The sequence below is a fragment of the Peromyscus californicus genome, unplaced genomic scaffold (genome assembly GCF_007827085.1).
Source record: "Peromyscus californicus insignis strain IS unplaced genomic scaffold, ASM782708v3 Scaffold_14__1_contigs__length_90479793_seg_2, whole genome shotgun sequence".
NCBI lineage: Eukaryota > Metazoa > Chordata > Mammalia > Rodentia > Cricetidae > Peromyscus > Peromyscus californicus.
In genome coordinates, this window is record NW_026294436.1 from 69,956,600 (window position 1) to 69,978,554 (window position 21,955).

The following is a 21,955-nucleotide window of genomic DNA, read 5'->3' on the forward strand; positions in this document are numbered from 1 at the left end:
CTTTGGGAAATGAGTGGCTACAGGCCTTAGTGCTAACACGCAAATAATAACCTCTCTTCTTTTATACACCTTAGAAAATAACTTAAGTGGGTTTCCAGATCCTTCTCAGAGCAATTTCTTTACTTCAAAAACTAGGATAAGACATACTTTCTAAAACAGGCATGGTATAGTGCACACATGTAATCGCAGAGATTGGACATTGAGGAAAACTGAAGGTTTGAGGCTAACCTGGACTACATAGCTAGAACATATCTCAGACAAAAAAACAACAACAACAACAACAACAACAAAAAAACAAGACTCTTTGAAGATGCACTTGTGGCCATCCAGTTAGGTAACACATGGAAAAGTACTTTTAAATCCACGTGAAAGAATCGGGTTGGTCTATTTAATTTATATGTACACATTTCAGCAAGTGTGCATTAAGGAATCAACTCTGGTGGATCCCATGCTAGAGACCTGGTATATAAGGGGTTAAACGGATCCCAGTCCTCCAGGAATCTATAAGGATGGCGCTTTTCTAGTCCAAAACTCAAAGGAAAAGTAACCAGGCCAGCCTCACCCTGTTATGTTCTGTCGTGGCGTTTTCTACTTCTTTCCCGCCTAGCACTGTCTCAATTTTAGTTAGCTGAGCAATTGTTTCACTTGGTCTGGGTCAGTCACTAGCTTCTTAGTTCCGTGGGAACATGTCCTTTTTTTCCCCCTGAAGCTCAGCGCCTAGAGTGTGTAGCTGACACAGAAAACACTAACAAATATTTGTTGAGCATTTGAATGAACTAATAAAAAATCATCTAATACAGTGCAGCTCATATTAATACATTAGGCTTTCGCAGTACCGTGGCAATCTATAGCAGTATTTAATACGAGCCCTTATGGAGCTGCTTTCCAGAGCCTTGTTATTGAGACATAGTCTTACACTGCCCCCGAGTTAGTGGCTTGAACCCCCCGGAAATCCACCTGCCTCAGCCTGCTGAGCACACGAAGGAGGATTACAGGCATGAGCGAGGAAGACTTTTTTTTTGGTACAAGTGTATACTGCATGCTGAGGATAGCCTTCCATATTAAAAGAAAATCACGAAATTCTCCAGACACCTATACACGGGTAACCTGCCAAAACTCAGCTTAAACTCCTTATCTGTGAACTATCTAGGTCGTGTCCGCAAAAGCACAACAAGATTGCTTGGGTGACTCAAAGGCCCACGCAGAGTCCAATTAGATCACCTCTGGAGGAAGGCCAGATTGACAGGCTGGCGCAAGGCGGGGACCTAACCAGTCGCCACGTCGGACTCTCAGCGGCACGACAGACAGCGAGTCACACGTCCCAAACCGTACCTTCCCTCCGTGCCGGGGACTCGTCCCGCGCCTGCGCGGCTCCGGAGCGGCTTGCGCCTGCGCAGCACCCAGGCCCGCCTCTCGGCGCGCGCTGACAGCTTCCGGCCTGGCGTCCCCGCCCCCCGGGTGGCTGAAGCTTTCGGGGCTCCGTGCTGTCAGCCGCGGGGTAGAGTGGGCCGGGCGTGGCTAGGGAACGAGGTCCCCGCGAGCGGGGTCCCTACAGCCATGGCCTGCTCCATCGTCCAGTTCTGCTCCTTCCAGGACCTGCAGTCCGCGCGCGACTTCCTGTTCCCTCAGCTGCGGGAGGAGACCCCCGGCGCCCTGAGGAGGGACCCGAGTAAGTGTCCGGCGGGCGACCGGGACACGGCTGAGAGCCTCCCCTCGGCGTCTCCTCAGCCGTCTGCGTCTAGCGCCCTGTCGCCTGTCCGTCACCCCCTCCCCACCCCCTCCTTCCCAGTTCCAGCTTCATGCCTTCTTCTTCCTCTGCGCACCACCTGCTCCGGGAGCGCATCCTCCGCCCCAGTCCCTGCCAGATCCCAGCCCTCCACCCTGTGCTTGTCCCCAACTTCCACCCTTCTCCATCCCTGGGACTGTGGTCTTTGCTCCACCCCTTCCCAAAGTGTTTAGCAAACCCACCCTCTCGGTTCTCCCATCTCCTGTCTGTCATTCATATTTACGGAATAAATGGCTGATTGGCAAGTGAGGGGCTTTTAAGGTGGTGGGTCAACTCCCAAATAAGAAAAGTAGCCACTTAGGAAGTGAAGGAGAGTCCACGGTAGGAACTAAAATTACAGCGACATGGCCAAGAAAAGTTAATTGGCGTTTATTGAGGACAGAAGCCTTCTGCCTATTATTACCATCAAACACTTCAGCGCAATAAACCCCAGGGCTGGGTTATTAGAGGCTGTGTATTTCTTTAGGATTTGTTATATGTTCCTTCGTTTCTCCTTTTGAAAGAGTATGTCTTGTGCTCCTTTCTTGTTTTTTGATATGAAACACATTTTGCTTTGTAGCATAGTGTTGTTACTCTGTGCTATAGCAGAATGGTAATATAAAACCCAGTAATAACAACAGTAAAAAACAAACCAAAACTCTCCCTTTCAGAAATTAGAAGCTATCACAGGACACTAGGAAGGTTCAGCCTCATGTTCAAGGCCAGCTTGGGTCTGTCTGAAGAATAATGTTTGAAATATATCAAATTAGGAATGAATAGTCTGTACCAATCATTGGTGCTACATGCCACTTAAGGTTGGTAGTTTCTGTCCTGTAGGACCTATGACTCACTGGTAACATCTGCCTGTATGTCTGCACCTGAGTGAGGGTGTCAGACCCCCTGGAGCTGGGATTACATGTGCGTGTAAGCCACCTGAAGTGGGTGCTGGGAACCAAACTCAGATTCTCTGGGAGAGCAGAAAGTGCCTTTAACCCCTGGGCCATCTCTCCAGCCCCTATGAGGCACTTCTTTAAAGTAATGATGTGTAGGTCTCCCTGTGAAGTAGAAGATAGAAGAGTGAGAGAAAGCATGGGAAGAGGAAGCAGGTCTATCTGAACAGCTCTGGTGTTTAAAGAACCCCCAAAAGCTGAATGACTGGAGAGGAGGGTGTGAGAGATGAGGCTATAATACCAGCAAAGGCGCTCCATCAGAGGAGTGAAGTTGTCAAATTTGCATTTGATCCCATTTACAGAACTTGTTGAAGACCTGTAGTGTACTGTGGAGGAGAGTCAGGAAGCAGGGAATTGATTGAGAAGCAGAGAGAGGAACATAAGGTGATGGAAATCTTTCAGAAGCGGAGAAGAGGATTTGATGAAGGTAAAGGGTGGCCGACAGAGGCCAGGTAGGACTAAGAAAGTGCCCAGTGGCTTGGGGAAGATGGATATGGCTGGAACCTTTGCATTGTTTCAGTGGCATAGTGGCCAGAAGTATGTCTGTAAGGTGTTGGAGGAATTGGAAAATGGATAGTGAAGTTAGTCATTTTAGGGAGCTTAGCTGTAAAGGACAATAGATTTGGAGTGAGAAACAGGGAATGTAGAGCAGAGAAGCACATCTCTGTCCCACTGCCACTGTCCTGGTCCAGACCACCGTCTCAGCCTGGGCCATGGCACTGGTCTGCTAACAGACTTCCTTCCTGCTTCCACTCTTGGCTTCTTCTAATTAGTTTCAACAATAGTCCTAGTAAGCTTCAAAGATCTAATTTAAATAACATTTTCCTTCTTATAATCCACAATGTTTTTTTTTTTTTTTTAATCGTACTTTAACTTAAAATCAGTCATTCTGGGCCGGTGAGAAGGCTCAGCAGGTAAAGGTGCTGTCATCACAGTCGTAATAGTTTACTGGTGTCTAGGGATACATATTTATAAATGACAGCATTTCAGTACATGTATGAGTGTGTCACCATCAGCCTGGGATGACTGGCATACCCATCACCTCGGGTGTTTATCATTTCTTCCTGTTGGGAACAGTTAAAATCCTCTCTACTAGTAACATACAACTAGTAATGTCACCTGTGCTGTGCGTTAGAACATTAATCATTCCTGTCTGTTCACACCTCCTCTGTATCATTAACTGTCCTTTCTCCATAACCCGTAACCATTGTCACATCCTCATCAGCCTCTCTCCAAGCCCTCTGCCACCGTTCTCACATCTTTACCAGCCTCTGCCAACCACTCTTCTAGCCTGTCTGTCTTTATGAAATAAATGGTGTTGTTGTTTGTTTTAGCACAGGGTCTAGCTGGCTTGGAGCTCTCCCAGGCTGGCTTTAAACTCACGATCTGCCTCAGCCCCCCCCCCCCCCATGCTGAGACTGTAGACACGAACCACTATGACTGCTTAAACTTTTTAACTTCCACATTATGAGCAAAAAAATATGGTATTTGTATTTGTGTGTCAGACTTAATTCGTTTAACATTATTTCCTTGCTGTTTCATCTGTATTTTTGTAAATGAGGGAAGTTCATTTTTAATGGCCAAATAACATTCCTTTATGTATATTACATTTTCTTCACTAATCTGTCAGTAGATCTCCAGGCTTAATTCCGTATCTTGGCTATTTAGACCAGTGCTACAATCAACACAGGAGTGTATTTCTTCAACATGCCGATTTCCTCTGTCCTATATCCTGTAATGGAAATATAGGCTTATATCAACTCTGTTTCTAGAGTTGTAAGGAATTCTGTGCTGTCTTCTCTGATAGCTAGACTAATTTGTACTAATTTAATTTATATTCTCACCAAGAATGTTTCTCCACATCCTTGCTGGTCTCTTGTTCTTGCTGTTGCTGTTTCATAATAACTCTTCTAGTTGTGGTTGTGACTTTTTGACAGTTAATGCTGTGAGCAGTTTTTCTTACATCTCCTGGACATTTTGTCTGTTCGTGTCCTTGTTTCATTGGATGATTGTCACCATCATGTTGCTGTTGAGTTGCTTGCGTTTTGTGCAGTCTGTGGGTTGCCATCGTTCTGGTATTTCTTGCATTTTGTGCAGTCTGTGGGTTGCCATCGTTTGTTCTGGTATTTCTTGCATTTTGTGCAGTCTGTGGGTTGCCATCGTTCTGGTATTTCTTGCGTTTTGTGCAGTCTGTGGGTTGCCATCGTTCGTTCTGGTATTTCTTAGCTGTTACCCTTGGATTGGTTTTTGCTTTTGTTGCCAGCACTTTTGAGCCTACCCTCAGATATCTTTACTCACAACAGTGTTCTGAAGTGTTTCTATGTTTTCTTCTAGCAGCTTCATAGTTTTAACTCTTATACTCATGTCTGATCTATTTTCTATTGGATTTTTGTATATGGCTGTTATATAGGGCTGTTTTATAAAAGCTCATCATATATTATCCTTATATTTTGTACATATTTATACTCATTTGTCTTTAACTTTATTAATGGGAAAGGATTTAGGTTTTAAGATTTTTTTATTTTATTTATCTGTTCTTTGAGAACATCATACACATATAAATATATTTTTATCTCATCCACCTCCCAACCAACTTCTCCCAGATCTCCCCATGTCCCTCTCCCAACTTCAAGTCCTTTTTTTTTCTTTCTTTATAACCCATTGAGTCCAATTAGAACTGCCCATATGCACATAAGTGTAGGACCATCCACTGGATCATGGGTAACTCAGGAAGTGCACCCCAAAGGAACTGATTTTTCCTCCACCAGCAGCTAACTGCCAGTAGCTCTCGCTGGCGGTGAAATCCTGTGAGCCTCTTCCTCATCCAGGCTGCAATGTTGCTGACTTGATCTTATACAGGTCTTGTGGAGGCAGCCACACTTGCTACTTGCTTTTGTTTTGGACTCCTTTCTGTTCCAGTTCCATTGATGTATTTATTGATTGTTGTCTGTTTTAATGCATCGTAGATCGTCTCTGCCAAGTTACTCATCTCTGAAGAATGTCATAGGGATAGTCTTACACATTTCTCTCCCAGTTGAGCTTTAGAATTTATTAAGTTTTAAAGGCCAAATTCACTTTGGGATTTTTGATTAGCGTATATTGCTTATGTTCACTTGGGGAGGGTTGGCATTTCCCCAACTAGGAATTCTTCTTTGAGGCTAAATTAAATGAGTATAATTGGCAGAAATTCTGTATATTAAAGACATACAGTATGAAATTTGATACATGATTTACATGTAAAAATGATTATTACAATCAACTCAGCACACCTGCCACCTCACGTACTAGTTTTGGAGGGTATGGAGGGCAGAGCGCTTTCTATTTATTTTTAGCAACTTTCAAGAGTACAGTGCAATATATACCTAAGCTGGATGTTGTCCTTATTTCAGAAATGCTAACTATGAAGCAAAGAACAATGACAAACAGGCTTGTATATATTTTCCTTTACTATGCATCTAAACTGTTACAGGTTCTCAGTGATATTGTTAAAATGTTCAGCCTTTCTTTATGTGCACTTGAAGCAATAACCCCACAACTATGATGCAAGATTTGGCTAGTGTTCAGAGGACTTATTTTAAATATAAAGAATGAGTTGCACAAGGAAAGTAGTTGAACATTAGAAAAGTTGAGGGAAGATGAAGAACTGGAGTCTGTAGAATATGTGGAGAATAGTTTCATTAATTTTTATGCCTTTGTCACATTTCATACTGGCACATGCTCCTCAGCCTTGTTAGTTTGGGTTCCTTCTTCTGTGCCTTGTGTGTGGAGCTGCAGATAAGAATCTTCGAAGACTCTACCAGAAAACTCTTAGAGCTGATAGACACTGAGCAAAGGTCTCAAGATACAAAATTAATATTTAAAAAAAAATAGCTTTCCTTTATAACATACTGAGAAGGAAACAGCTCTATTCACACTAGCCTCAAAACAACAACAAACCTAACCAGTGAACAGAGTGACCTCTGTGGGGAAACCTGAAAACACGAAAGAAAGAAATTGAGGAAGACACTGGTAAGTGGGAAGACCTCCATGCTCATGGATTGTGAAAATGGCCATCTTAACAAAAGAACCTGCAGATTCATTGCAGCCCTGATCACAGTTCCAGCACCATTCTTTGCAGAAATAAGAAACAAAAATTGTAATTCATATGGAAGCACACAGCATCCTGGCTAGCTGAAGCATCCCTGAATAAAAGAATGATGGAAGTGTTACCATTCTTGATTTAAAATTATTACAGGATCATAGTAATAAAAGAAGCATTGTACTGACACATAAATAAACACATAGATCAGTATAGAATGGGATTTAAAATTATTACAGGATCATAGTAGTAAAAGCAGCATGTACTGTCACAGAAATAAACACCTAGATTAATAGAATGGGATAGGTATGAGTAACTTTCAGTTACCTGATTTTTGACAAAGATGCCAAAAAGTGTACACTGGAGAAAACACATATCCATCATGTGATATTGGGGAAACTGGATGCCTACGTGTAGAAGAATGAAACTCAATCCTTAATTACCACCCTAACTCAAAATGGATCAGCAGCCTCAACATAAGACCCAAAACTCTGAAACTTTTAGGAGAAAAGGTAGAGTGCCCTACAAAGTATGTGCAGAGACAAGCACTTTCTAAATAGGATTCTATTTGCTCAGGAAATAAGGCCAATAATTGGCAAATTGGACCTCACAAAATTAAAATTTTCTATTCAACAAAAGTAACTGAAATTGTCAATAAAGAAGCAGCCTACAGAACAGGAAAAAAGTCTTCGCTAGCTGTACATCTCACAGAATATTAATATCTAGGCTATACAGAGAACTCAGGAAAATAAATACCATGAAACATAGAAAGGATCTGAGCAGAGTCCTCAAAAGAAGTAATGGCTAATAAACAGCTAAAAAGTGTTCATTATCATTAGCCCTCAGGGAAATTAAAATGCAAACTACTTTGAGAGATCCTCTCATTATAGTCAGAATGGCTATTATCAAGACAACAAATGTTTGTGAGGGTGTGGAGAAAGAGGGGCCTCTGTTCACTGTTGGTGACAGTAGGTGTAATTGGTGCAGCCACTATGGAAATCAGTGTGAAGGGTTCTCAAAAAACTAACACTGGAACTATCATATGACCCAGCAATACAACTCCTCGGCATTTATTTGAAAGGACTGTATAACCATGGCGTGTGTGCACATCTGTTTTCCTGGATGCTCTGTTCACAATAGGTAAAACATAGAATCAGCCTTGATGCCCACCACCTGGTAAGTGGGTAATGGAAATGTGGAATTTTCATTCAGCACAAAGAAAAATGAAATTAAGAATGGAAAATACACTGAGTAAAATAAGACATGCCCAGAAAGACAAATGCCTCCCTCTCATATGTGGATCCTAGCTTTGAAGTTTTAGCTTTCTGTATTTAAGATGGAGTGATAACTGTAGAGGCCAGGAAACAAGAAAGAAATGGAGAGGTGCAGGGCCCTTTTTGAGGGAGATAATAAAACACATATGAAAGTGAAGGGAGGAAACTAGGGATGAAAGGTTTAGATAGAATTAACTGTAAGTTCTTTTAATATATGAGATATATTATTTGCCTTTAGTGCTGACCCATTTGAAAACTAAAGTAAATAGAAAGCACAATGGTTCTTATATATGACTACCTCTTTCATGATAACCTTTTAGTAAGGGGCTCCCATAGCCAACTGCCTGACCGCTGGGGAATCTATTTGAATCTGCTCCTCTTCCTTGATCTATGTGTTGGTATTCACCATTCCTGTTCCTCCGGGCTTCTCATAAAGCCACGGGAGATTGGTGTTGGATGATAGCCCATATGCACCTTGTAGATTTTATTTAGATTATGGTTTTGCCCAAATGGGTGTGCTTTAATAAAAACCAAAATATTTCATGATTAATGTGGGAACAGGCACCTCATTGAGCAAACTGAAAGATGTAGTCACTACCATTAATGGGGGAACTGCTAAAACCTAGATGAGGATTAGGGAGTAGCCCAATGAAAACTGATAAATCGAATAAGAAGGAAGATTAATACTATTTCATTTAGAGATTTAATTTTAAGGAAAATATGGCTCAGTAAATGAAGTTAATGTTTCTTCTGCGTCCCAGAATCTAACCTTGCTTATAAATTCACATTTCAGCTACTATTTGATTTCTATTTTGCTAGTTTGGGAAGCATAATTTTCTATTAAAAAAAAAATATGTTCTGGCTTACATATCAAACTCAATGGGCTTTTAAGTTACAACCCCCCCCCCCCCCTTTAAGTGATTTCTGTGCAAGAGTATATAAAAAAATTTTGCCGGGTGGTGGTGGCGCACACCTTTAATCCCAGCACTCGGGAGGCAGAGCATCTTCAACCATAAATGTGAAGCAGAAAGTGAAGAAGTGGGGTGAGGCTGTAAATCCTCAAAGCTCACTCTCAGTGACAAACTTCTTTCAGCTAGGCTTTACCTCCTAAATGTTCCATCACCTCCCCAAACAGCACCACCAGCTGGAGAGTAAGTGTTCGAATACCACAGACTATCGGGGACATTTTTGTTTGTTTGTTTGTTTTGTTTGTTTGTTTGTTTTTCGAGTCAGGGTTTCTCCGTGTAGTTTTGGTGCCTGTCCTGGATCTTGCTCTGTAGACCAGGCTGGCCTCGAACTCACAGAGATCCGCCTGGCTCTGCCTCCCGAGTGCTGGGATTAAAGGCATGCGCCACTGCCTCCTGGACCATAAAATGTTTTTAATAATAAAATTAATGTATAAAATACTGCTGTATAGCGTCATAAATATATTAATTCATAGAAACAAAAGGAGACTGGAGCATATGAAGTTTCCTTATGCCTGTAGATCATCTGTTCATCTTAATAGAAATAAGCCTAAAGATTTCATAGGGTTTTGGGAAAAAGGAGCATGCTTTTTTTTTTTTTTTGTGAACTTTAGATGATTCTTATCTGAGCCCAGGAAATGTGCTATGCTTTATTTCTGCTATATGATAGTTTTAATTCTGTCATTTCTAATTCGTTATCTGAATGTGTGTTCTTTATGATATGGGGGAGGTAATTTGTTTGAGAATGGGAGGCAGCGTTAGAATTCTATAATGAATAAGGACCTTAGAGATATACTCTGTTTTAATAATGTTGGTTTGAAAGAAATTAATTCAGCTGTTGAACACAGGATGCCATCCTTATTTTAGATTACTGAAATGTTTATCTCCCATTTTGCACGTCCTTAGAAATGGAAAAAGTCTAAGAGTTCTGAGGCACAGAACATTAAAAGCTTCTTTATTCTTTGTAATTGACTTTGTCCTGCCTGATGGTGCCTGCCTTCTCTGAGCTGAAAGGACCCACTGAAGGCTTTTGAACCCTGTGAATAAGTTGCAAATCATAGGTTCTAGAAGTTTTTTCTTATAAAAGTAATACATAAAGATGAAAATGAATTTGCTTTTGTATTAAGATCTTAGACTATAAAAATTAAATTTCCCCTCTTCTAACATTTATTTTTTCAGTTTCTCATTCAATTTTTGTTCTTGGCACACTCATACAAATAACTGTCAAATTAATTGTCCACTTACGGAATTCAATTTCCTTTCTAGCTTCAGGTCCTTGTTAAATGGAAAAAAATGTGCTCTCCATTTAGAGGTACAGACTATTGAAAAGTAAGTTAGGATAATGTATTTGGGGAATGAAAGAAAGCAGAAGGCCTTTGTTAGCAGACTGATTCATTCATTGGCAATAACCCTAAATAAGGCATTTGTGTTGGGGGAGGATGTTTTCTCTGTGGTTTGAAGTTTCCTTTATCAAGTCAGAGAACAGTATTTTAGAGTGGTGTAACATGCTCAGGGGAGAACATTCTTTCTAGGAGAGAATTGTTGTATCTGAGAGTCATTGGTTTTATTCTTTGAGGCAAAATGTTTAACCAGGTAAGGGTGAGAACAGGAATAATGGTCCTGGAGCCCGGTGTGGTGGTGCTTGCCTGCCTTCCTGGTACTTTTTCTGATTCTAGACCATTCAGAGTAGTGAATAGTGATTGCTGTTAAAATAGTAGGCTCAAAGGTCAGGTTAGCAGTCCGTCAGGTTAGCATCAGTCAGTCAGGTTAGTAGTCAGCCTGTCAGGTTAGCAATCAGTCAGTTAGGTTAGCAATCAGTCAGGTTAGCATCAGTCAATCAGGTTAGCAGTTAGTCAGGTTAGCAGTCAGTCAGTCAGGTTAGCGGTTAGTCAGGTTAACAGTCAGTCAGGTTAACATTCAGTCAGGTTAGCAGTCAGTCAGGTTAGCTGTCAGGCAGGTTAGCAGTCAGGTTAGCAGTCAGTCAGGCTAGCAGTCAGTCAGGCTAGCAGTCAGTCAGGTTAGCAGTCAGGTTAGCAGTCAGGTTAGCAGTCAGTCAGGTTAGCAGTCAGGTTAGCAGTCAGTCAGGTTAGCAGTCAGGTTAGCAGTCAGTCAGGTTAGCAGTCAGGTTAGCAGTCAGGTTAGCAGTCAGGCAGGTTAGCTGTCAGGCAGGTTAGCAGTCAGTCAGGTTAGCAGTCAGGTTAGCAGTCAGTCAGGTTAGCAGTCAGGTTAGCAGTCAGGTTAGCAGTCAGGCAGGTTAGCAGTCAGGTTAGCAGTCAGTCAGGTTAGCAGTCAGTCAGGCTAGCAGGTTAGCAGTCAGTCAGGTTAGCAGTCAGTCAGGTTAGCAGTCAGTCAGGTTAGCAGTCAGGTTAGCAGTCAGGTTAGCAGTCAGGCAGGTTAGCAGTCAGGTTAGCAGTCAGTCAGGCTAGCAGTCAGGCAGGTTAGCAGTCAGGTTAGCAGTCAGTCAGGTTAGCAGTCAGTCAGGTTAGCAGTCAGGTTAGCAGTCAGGTTAGCAGTCAGGTTAGCAGTCAGTCAGGCTAGCAGTCAGGTTAGCAGTCAGTCAGGTTAGCAGTCAGGTTAGCAGTCAGTCAGGTTAGCAGTCAGGTTAGCAGTCAGGTTAGCAGTCAGGTTAGCAGTCAGTGCAGATGTCACTTTCATCTCTCTTACTTAGAACCTCTTGCTCTTCTTTATTTCTCTCTATGCCATGGAAGTTGGTAGGAGATCAGCTTCTTTTATTTAAAGAAAAGTTATGATTTAAGATGCAGTGTGAAACAAATGAAGGGTAATTTTAATAACTTAAATACACAAAATATTTTAAGCTCAAATTCACCCCTTAATGAAAAACCTCGATAACCTGTGAATTTTAAGGAAATTTTTATTTAGACTATGAGAGAATAAAATTTAAAGGAAATTCATGCCTCAGAACAGATGTGGGAGGCTGGGTGTGGAGGCTCATGCCTTTCATCATAGTACTTGGGAGACAGAAGCAGGAAGGTTGTGAGTTCGAGGCCAGCATTGGCTACATAATGAATTCAAGGCTTCCTAGACTGCATGAGACCCTGTCTCAACACACACACATTCTCTCTCTCTCTCTCTCTCTCTCTCTCTCTCTCTCTCTCTCTCTCCCTCCCTCCCTCCCTCCCTCCCTCCCTCCCTCCCTCCCTCCTTTCACACATGGGGAAGTGGAGGGGGACAGACAGACAAAGACAAGGGTAGGGATTGAGGAATAGAAACAAAGATTAAAGAGTCCAAACAAAGTGCACATATCTTGTATATCCTAGAATGCTATACAAAGTGCACATATCTTGTATATCCTAGAATGCTATATTGTCATTAGGTTAAGCAAGGCAGGTGGGAAAAAGTCCACTGATGCGTGCACCTTTGGGATATTTCCTTATAGAAATGTCCTGATATAATGACTTCTTTAGGGGCAGTGTCTGGGTATGAATCATGATATGGCAGTAACAAGGTTTCAGAAGTGTTCCATTGTAATATTTAGATGTTTCCAGTAGTGCTTGCTATTATTAATCTGCCTTTATATATTTATTCACTGTTGATAAAATATTTGAGCAATAACAGGTTCTTTTCTTCTTCAGAGTGGGATGCTGTTGGGAACTCAGTGACCTTTATGATTCTTTTTTCCTAGCACTCTCAAGAAGACTGTTACAGTGAGTGAGTGAGCAAACTGACTTTGTATTGGCTCCTCAGGGTCTTTTGTTAGTAGCGAGGCATGTCCTGTTTTTAATTGTTGAAGTAGATGTTGTCTGTGCAGGTAGATGTGAAATGTAAAGGTTCTTCAGTCCATAGCCAGCATGTGCTTTCAACTTGATTGCTAAGGATGTTTCTGCTCCTAAGGAAATCTGCCACTTACACTTGAATTCAACCAGGAATACCACATTTTCCTGTTATTCCTCAATAAAACTAAAGCTAGGAATCAGTACTTTTAAGTTGCTTTGCCTCACTAAATGAAACAGATTTTATTAATGTTACAGTGTTTCATGGAAAATTTGTTGTTTTGATCCTAGATATAAAATCTGCAAGCAGACTTCCCAAAGGATTAATATGAACCCTAAAGAACTCACCTCTGGCAAGATAACAATATAGTTAGCATATGGTTAACATGATAGGGTAGCAAAGGCAGAGTGTGGATGAGAATGCTGTGTTTGCAGGTTGGTTATTGTTCAGTGACTAGTCGCAGTCCTCAGTGCCTTACACAACTATCACAGTTCTCTGAGGCAGATGCAATTATTAGCTCCACCTTGCTAAAGAGGAAGGTGAGGCAGCAAGGGATTAATTAAACTGCCCAAGCTCCTGTAACTCTCCAAGGCAAAATCTCGAATCCACCACAGGCAGCCTGATAATACATCGTTCCTTACTCCAGACTTGCCCTGTCTTGCGCCGTAGTCATTGGCCACATGTACTAGTGCGCATTGGAATGTGGTTTTTCTCTATAGTAATTGGTAATACAGTAAACAGATTAATCCTATTTCCTCATGAGTACATGCACTTTATAAGACCTCAGGTTTTACAGAAATGTTCCATCTTAACATAAAATTATATAGTTTAATGTTAAACACATTGCTTTGCTTACCTATAACCCTGATCAATGATCAATCTGTAAAGAAACACTACTAACGGTATAGATGGCAGTTTTTAAAAATGTGGGTCTTGGGGATTGCTCAGGTTCTCATACTTGTCAATGAACACTACCCACCAAGCTGTCTCCTCAATCCCCTTTAATCTATCTGTAGTCTAATGACTTTGAGAAAATATTCCCATGATAGCAGGAGCTACCCAACTAATTCTTCTTTTCCTTCAGTTGAAAACAGTTTTCTAGGCAGACATTGAAAAGTGAGTAAACCTTTATTGAATCAAATAATGTATTTCTCAGAGCCTTTCTCTTGGGGCATGTTTTGAATTGAGGCATGAAGAGATACTGGGTCTCTGTAGGAGCAGGAAATCCAAATAACTACTGTCTTCCGCCTGATTGTATGAGTCATTTGTGAATTGAGTCAGGCTCTTTTTATACTAATATAAAGGAAAACTAAAATCCTTTTTATAGTGTTGTGGGTTCAACAGAGATTATGTGCTTGAACTAAGGCCTTTGGAAACTTTCTTCTGTATCTAGTGTCAAGCATGGAAAAGATGCTACTTACTTACTTACTTACTTACTTACTGAATGAATGAATGAATGAATGAATGAATGAATGAATGAATGGCTTCCTAAAGGGCTTTTATTCTGCAAGGTTGTTTTGATGTTCTGGTAATTTGATATTTACATAATTTTATAGTAGTTTTAAATGTGAACCGTGGACTTAAATTTCTTGCTTAAGAGACAATGCATATTCTAAGATTGTTTGTTTTGTATTTTTCAGTTTTTTTGAGATAGAATTTCTCTGTGTAACCCTGACTGTCCTGGAACTCACTCTCTAGACCAGGCTGGCCTTGAACTCAGAGATCTGCCTACCTTTTCCTCCCCAGTGCTAGGATTAAAGGCATGTGCCATCACCGCCTGGCTTCTAAAAGGATTAATAGGTTGGCTAAGTTGCCTCAATCAACCCACAGTGAGATAGTTTGTTTTGGTGATATAGTAAAATGAAGAGAGTGTTTAATGAATTATATTGCCAAAAAAGCAAAGTTTAATTGTCCAAAGGAGTTTTAAGACATTGTCTCATTGTGTAGCCCTGGCTGGCCAGGAACTCACTATGTAGATCAAACTGTCTTCAAACTCACAGAGATCTACTCGCCTTGCCTTTAGAGTGCTGGTATTTAAAGGTTTGTATCACCACTCCTTGTAGCTTTTTTTTTTTTTTTTTTTTAATTCTTTTGGCTCTTTGTGGGGCCTGCCACCCAGCTCCCAAATAAATACACAGAGACTTACTCTTTCTTATGAATGCCTGGCCTTAGCTTGGCTTGTTTCTAGCCAGCTTTTCTTAACTTAAATTATCCATCCCATCTACCTTTTGCCTCTGAGCTTTTTTTGTTTGTTTGTTTGGTTGGTTGGTTGTTGGTTGGTTTGTTGGTTGGTTTGTTTTTCGAGACAGGGTTTCTCTGTGTAGCTTTGGCGCCTTTCCTGGAACTCACTCTGTAGCCCAGGCTGACCTTGAACTCAGAGATCCGCCTGCCTGTCTCCTGTGTGCTGGGATTAAAAGTGAGTACCACCACCACCCTGCACCTCTGGACTTTTATCTTTCCCTATTCTTCGTGCTTTTCTTTCCTTCTTACTCGCTGGCTTGCTGTGTAGTCGGGTGGCTGGCTCTGCTGTCTTCCTCCCCTTCTCCTTTAACAATGTCTCTCTTGTCTTTGTCCCTGAGCCACATGGAAGGAAGTTAGCCTGAGTCTCAAGGACTTGAGTTGTGCAATGATGGCAGAATTGAACTAGGTTGCCGCTCACTTCTGTGACCTAGGCTGAGCTATTTAAACTGTTGATGAATCTGTTTTCTCATGTAACATTACATTGTAAAGGAACCTTGTGATGTTTCAGTGAGTTGCTGTGCATGCAGCACTCAGGCATATAGAGTCATCACCAGTGTTCTGTGCCTTGAGGCTTTTGCCTTATGTTCATGTTTTTCCAGTTAATTTGAAAAGTTTCTAGCTACCTTGTAAAGACACTCTTTTGACCATGTATGGTGTCATGTATCTGTAATCCTAGTCCCTTGGGAGGCCGAGGCAGGAGGACCATCAGTTTAAGGTCAGCCAGGACTCTGTAGCAAGACCTTGTCTCAAAAATAAATAGGGGCTAAAGAGATGGCTCAGCTGTTAAGAGCACTTGCTGGTCTTCAGAGGATCCATATTCAGTTTCTAGTACCCATGTTCGGTGGCTTAAAAAAACACCTGTAACTCTAGCTCCAACCTTCTTCTGGTCCCCATGGTTACTCACACACATATGCATATTCATTCACACAGATACTTACATGCACATGTACTCACACCAATAAAAATAAATAAAAATAAAACCAAAATCTTGATAAATAATGATGGTGACTATTTGCAGAGCATGTGTATATATGCATTTGTATACCTATGAAATATCTCTTTCTCTTGTCCAAGGTACTGTAGTAATTACAGCACTCATGTGTGCTGTAGTTAAGTGTCCGTCCACATCCTGCATAAGATCCTAGATTCTTTTAGGTGTTACACTTTTCTTAGTTCCTACTACAAGGTTTGGTACATGGTGTTTAACAGAGCAATTGTTAATTGACTTAATTGACTTGTATCTGGAAATCTGTAGATCATGTGATTTTAATCAAAGCGTGGTGCTATTTTAGGACTTAATATATGCCTAGCAGTGTATTTGGAATTTTAGGAAGTAATTATTTGGCATTTAAGTGCTGAAGATTAGACTGTTGTTATTACACGCTAATTGAGCAGTGATTCCAAGTGCCAGACTGTAACCCCTTAAATAATCTGTCTTTGTTTCAGCAACCTTTAAAGCTGAGCGTGTAAGTGAATGTTCTCATTGCTTCTTTCCCTCATTAGTCATCAAGGTCCTGTTCATCTTTCGTGCTGACTTCCGCTCAGGGTTTAAAAGCTGATTGCTTAAATATATTTAACTTCTACCATGGTTATATTTGATGGCTAAATCATGATGGCTGGCAGTGAGAACTTACATATCACATGCAGAGACCCTGAGTGTGCTGTCTGGTTCAGTTCTTACACAGCCCCACAATTCAGAGAACTCTTCGAGAAAACTAAAGCGTACAGGGGAGGTAATTTCCTTCCTCAGAGGCAGGAAGTGCTGCATCCGGGATTTGAACAAGCATTAGGTATTTCATAAATAAAAAACTGATAGAATTAAAGTGAAACATCTGCAGCCTGAGTCTTACTGAAACTTCATTGGTGGTCTAACTTCATTTGGGGTGATGGAGCATCTCATTCTTGTCTCTGGTTGCTGAGAGATGATAATTTTATTGCTTTAAGTAAATTCTAAGCAAATTACATAAAATCAACATGAGTGATGCAAGGGATGGTGCTTTCTAAACTTACCTGAGGTTTTTAATTCCTTGTTGTTTATTTTAGTGAATATATTTTAATCTAAGAAGATTGTCTCAATGTAAGAAACAAGAGTAAAAAAAAAAGGGAGGAATAGGAGGCTTCTCGTTTCAGAATTCAGGTTGTTTCCATGGATACCTTATCTTATCAAGAAACAACAATTCACTTTGAAAACATCTGTGTGAAATTTTAGGTGTGTTTGTTGCTGTATCTTTATCTTCTTTAAGTAACAAATATTTGTTAAAGTTTGTGTGCGTGTAGTTTTTGAGACAGGGTCTAGGGTGGCCTAGACTGTCCTCAAACTTGGCTGTGTAGTCAAGGCTGGCCTTGAATTTTTGAACTTGATGCCTCTACTTCCCAAGAGCTGTAATTACAGGCATGTGTCAACCATGCCCAGGTTTTGTTTTGTTTTTTAACTTTATTTTATGTGCATTGGTGTGAAGGTGTTGGATCCCCTAGAACTGGAATTACAGACAATTGTGAGCTGCCATGTGGGTGCTGGGAATTGAACCCCGGTCCTCTGGAAGAACAGCCAGTGTTCTTAACCGCTGAGCCATCTCTCCAGCCCCACTCAGATTAATCTTTAAACTCACCTTTACATTTAATTCAAATGTGGATCTCCTCAATGTCCAATATTTTAAGATTTGAATAACTTGTACAGTTTTATTAGACATAGATTCGGAAGTTAAGTAGGTTATGTTTCTTGGTTCTTATCATCTATGACCAAATCCTGAGGTAGCACAGCTTACAATCACATTCTTCTTTACCATTAACATCATATAGTGATTGCTTCTGCTTGGGTGTGATGACACACATCTATGATCAGTGCTCAGGAGGCAGAGGCAGGGATTATCTCTGTGAGTTCACAGCCAGCCTGGTCTACATAACAAGTTCCAGGATAGCCAGAGCTACATAGTGAGACCCTGTCTCAAAATCAACAACAAAAACCAACCAAACGAAAAAACAAATTGTTTCTGTTATGTTTAGAGAAAAATGTTTTAAAATATGTTAATAAGCCTTTTAATTTTATGTGTTCTCTCTCTCTTCCTCCCTCTAGGCAAATTATCAAACTGGGAAGATGATAGTTGGGGAGCATGGGAAGAAACAGAAGCCCAAGAACCTGTAAGTCTTTATAATTGCATGGTCTCGTTTTGATTTTGTGTGTGGAAGGGGTCTGTGTGGTGGTCAGAGGACAACTGTGGAGCCGCTTCTCTCCTTTCCCCTTTAATGGGTTCCAGGAATTGAACTCAGATCCCCAGGCTTACATAATAAGTGCCTTTACCCACTGAGCTGGTGCCTGACATGGTTTTTGATAATGACATCTTTTGTAATAATAATGGCATATTTCAGTATTAGGTTGACATTTTGAAAAAAATCTTTGTCATAAACGGTTGTATGTTTAGTTTGTAGTAACTAACTAGATACCTGCTTTTAAGGAACTTAATTTCTACAATAAATGGCATTGTAGTCTATGCTACAAGGACCTGAGACTTTGTAATTCATGATGAAGTATCATTGGCTGTGGTCCTGGGGGGCCAGTTCAAATCCAAGATGAAGGGCTTAGCATCTGACAGTGCCCTTTTTGCTGCCTCATAGCATGGCAAAAGATGAAGGAGAGACAAAAGAAAAGGGTGTGTGTGTGTGTGTGTGTGTGTGTGTAGAATCCAAACTTCCCCGCCCCCTCAGAACAGACCCACTCCTGTTATAACAAACCCATCCCATGATGGCAGCATTAATTTGCTCACTCTGCCTTTCTGACTTCACTTCTTATTGGTTCTCAACTCCTCCTTTTACATGGGGTTAAGTGTCTGACATGGCGCAGGGGACTCGGTAGAACCATAGCGGTGGGCTAGATAGAGAACGTTCATTGCTTTGGGAGTGTTTCCTCTTCTAAGTTATTCTAGATGCTTTCTAAATATTCTAGAATATTTGTTGTGCCTGTCATATTCTAGCTGCTGACACTATATCAATGACCAAAGTAGACAAGTTCCTGTGCATCTTACCATGTTTCACCCGTGAGTTGTGGATGATCTAACTTAAACTGGTTTAAACCGAGGGAGCCTTCATCACTTCACATGGAAGGCCATCCAGAGTTAGGGTGGCTCCTGGGTCATTTGACCCAGTCACTGAGCTCTGTATGTCATCAGTCTCTTCACGTCTGGCTGGCTGGCTTGTTTCTGTCACAGGCAATGGGTGGTGTTATTTGTGACCAGAGGGAGGAAGAGACTTGGACTGTCACCTGCTGTTCTGGGGAAACAGCTTTTCTTAAAAGCTACTTACAGCTTTGCCACATCATTTCTTAGCCAGAACCAGGCCGTATGACACCTAGAAATAGCTTGTTTCTGTAATCACTGACTTTTATGTGTGTGGAGAGACTTCTCTTCCAGTCTGTGATTTGGGTAATTTCTCATTTTATACCATGATTTTGGTATTTTTATTTTTCTCTCCTTTTCCCTTGGTTATTCTACCTAAATTTTTTTTTAGCTTTTGTTCTAGTAGTTAGTTTCCAAACTTGAGTTTCAGTAACCAGTGTTTTTTTTCTGTTTTATTGTCTTTAGTTATATCTTTAATTCTCTTTACTTGGAGTTTGTTTTCTAGCTTCTTAAAATGTCACTATAGATTACTTATTTTAAATCTATTTTCTCTTGTAATATAAATCTACATATTTACCTGTGCACTAAGGTTTTTATGTGTGTTTTCAACTTCATTTAGTTTAAAATGTTTTCTAATTTCTTTTGGTTTCCTTTTTGATTTGTTAGAAGTGTGTTACTTAATTGCAAATGTAATAGTCTCCCCTTGAGGAGGGAGACTTTTCCTAAGACCTCCTATGGGCCTGAAACATTGAGGACAGCTGTGAACCCTACCTGTACTATTTATCCAACATGTCCATACTTTAAAAAAAGTTTAATTCATAAGTTAGATGCAGTAAGATATTAACAATAATAACCAATAATTAAAGTGGGAACATTTTAACAATATGCTGTAATAAAATTGCAAGCATCATTACCTTTACATTTGGGGGCCAGTATTAATTAATTAAAATAAGAGTTACATGAACATATGCTCTATGATGTTCAGACTGTTGCTTTAACAACCAAAATGACTACAAGAGACTAATGGGTGAGTAGCAATGTGCTGGACAAAGGCAGAGTTCACAGCTTCAGTACTCCAGGGCCTGGTGGAGTGGGACATTGTGTGGTTTCATTACATAAGTCAGAACAGCACACAATTTACAACCTGCAATGGTTCATTCCTGGAGTTTTCCACTTAGCCCTTGGACCATGACTTGCTTTGGATAACTCAAATCACAGAAGTAGAACTGCAGATAAGGAAGGCTGTTACTGGGAATTTACCAGATTTCTTTGTTGATTATTTCTGATTTCACCTTGATGTTATCAGAGAGCTTCTGTTACGTGCTTCCAAACAGTGTAAATCTATGGGGCCTACTTTATGGCTTCATACACGGTGTGTTCTGTTAGATGTTCATCTCTGTTGACAGGGAAGGGTTCTCTGCATTCAGTTAGGTTGGTCTGTTCCTGTCTCTCTGTTCTTCTGGATTTCTCTTCTTTCTGCTAGTGAGAGAAGGGAGTGGAAACGTCTGTGTGTTCTGGTGGACTTGCTCAGAAGGGAGTGGAAACGTCCGTGTGTTCTGGTGGACTTGCCTCTTCCCGTGAGCACTGTCAGTGTTGCTTCAGGCACTGAGCGGTCCTCCTGTGGACTGTGTCTCCATTTATGCCTGTCTGCCTCCTGGGCTGCTCCTGCTCTGAAGTGTGTCAGTGTCCCCGGTGATGTGTACTAATGTCTGCCCTCTCTACTTCTTACACAGGCATTGCTTTCCCATGGCCTGTCTCTTTCCCTCCTTTTCCATTTTAACCGACTTCTGGTTTTGAAGCTAAATTGTGTTTTTAATAGGTAGCTGGATATTGCTTTTTTAATCAACCTGATACTTTCGACATTCATTAAATAATTTCTTCACATTTTAAGTGATTATTGGTGTAGCTAAATTCTCATCTGCCATTTGGCTATGTGTTTTGTGTACCTAGTCACTTTTTAGTTCCTTTATTAGTCAGTGTACCCTAAGGGAACAGAATCAAAAGAATGACTGCTATTAGAAGGGGACATATTAGACTGGTCTGAGTACTCCGACAATCACTGTCTTAGGTTGGCACATAACATGGTCTGGATACTCCGACAATCACTGTCTTAGGTTGGCACATAACATGGTCTGGATACTCCAACAATCACTGTCTTAGGTTGGCACATGGCATGGTCTAGTACTCCAACAAACACTGTCTTAGGTTGGCACATAACATGGTCTAGTACTCTGACAATCACTGTCTTAGGTTGGCACATGGCATGATCTAGTACTCCGACAGTCACTGTCTTACGTTGGTACATGGCATGGTCTAGTACTCCGACAAACACTGTCTTAGGTTGGCACATGGCATGGTCTAGGACTCTGACAATCACTGTCTTAGGTTGGCACATGGCATGGTCTAGGACTCCGACAGTCACTGTCTTAGGTTGGCACATGGCATGGTCTAGGACTCCTACAGTCACTGTCTTAGGTTGGCACATGGCATGGTCTAGGACTCCGACAGTCACTGTCTGTATCCTGGAGGCCAAGAGTCTATAGCTGCTTAGTTCATGCAGCTGGCTGCCTCAGTGTGGTGCTGAAGGCCTGGAGAGTTCCTGGAGAGCCACTGTCTCTAGTCCATGTTGGAAGCCTGAAGAAGCATGGTTCTGGTGTCAGTGAAGGCTTTCAGTAGCAGATAAGCTTGCCAGCAGGAGCAGAGGCAAGGAGCAAAATCACAACATTTTCTTAGACCTCTTTGTATGGGTTGCCATTGGAAGATGCTGCCCACATTAAAGATGGCCCTTCCTACTTCAGGTGACGAAATGGAAACAAATCTTCCACTCAGTGCTGGGTGGCC

General features: G+C 41.2%; 1 protein-coding gene across 4 annotated transcripts in view; it reads left to right on the top strand.

The window, feature by feature from the left end:
• The first annotated feature begins 1,427 nt into the window (after nucleotides 1-1,427).
• Rab3gap2 (RAB3 GTPase activating non-catalytic protein subunit 2) overlaps nucleotides 1,428-21,955 on the top strand; it is an 84,860-nt gene continuing 64,332 nt past the window's right edge. For 3 of the 4 annotated variants that reach the window (XM_052737930.1, XM_052737932.1, XM_052737933.1), the window contains exons 1-2: nucleotides 1,429-1,669; nucleotides 18,079-18,143. In XM_052737930.1, coding sequence (XP_052593890.1) covers nucleotides 1,558-1,669; nucleotides 18,079-18,143 — 177 coding nt within the window. In that variant the 5' untranslated portion in view covers nucleotides 1,429-1,557. Of the gene's footprint in view, nucleotides 1,670-18,078; nucleotides 18,144-21,955 lie in introns of all 4 variants that reach the window. The other variant, XM_052737931.1, reaches the window with a different exon arrangement.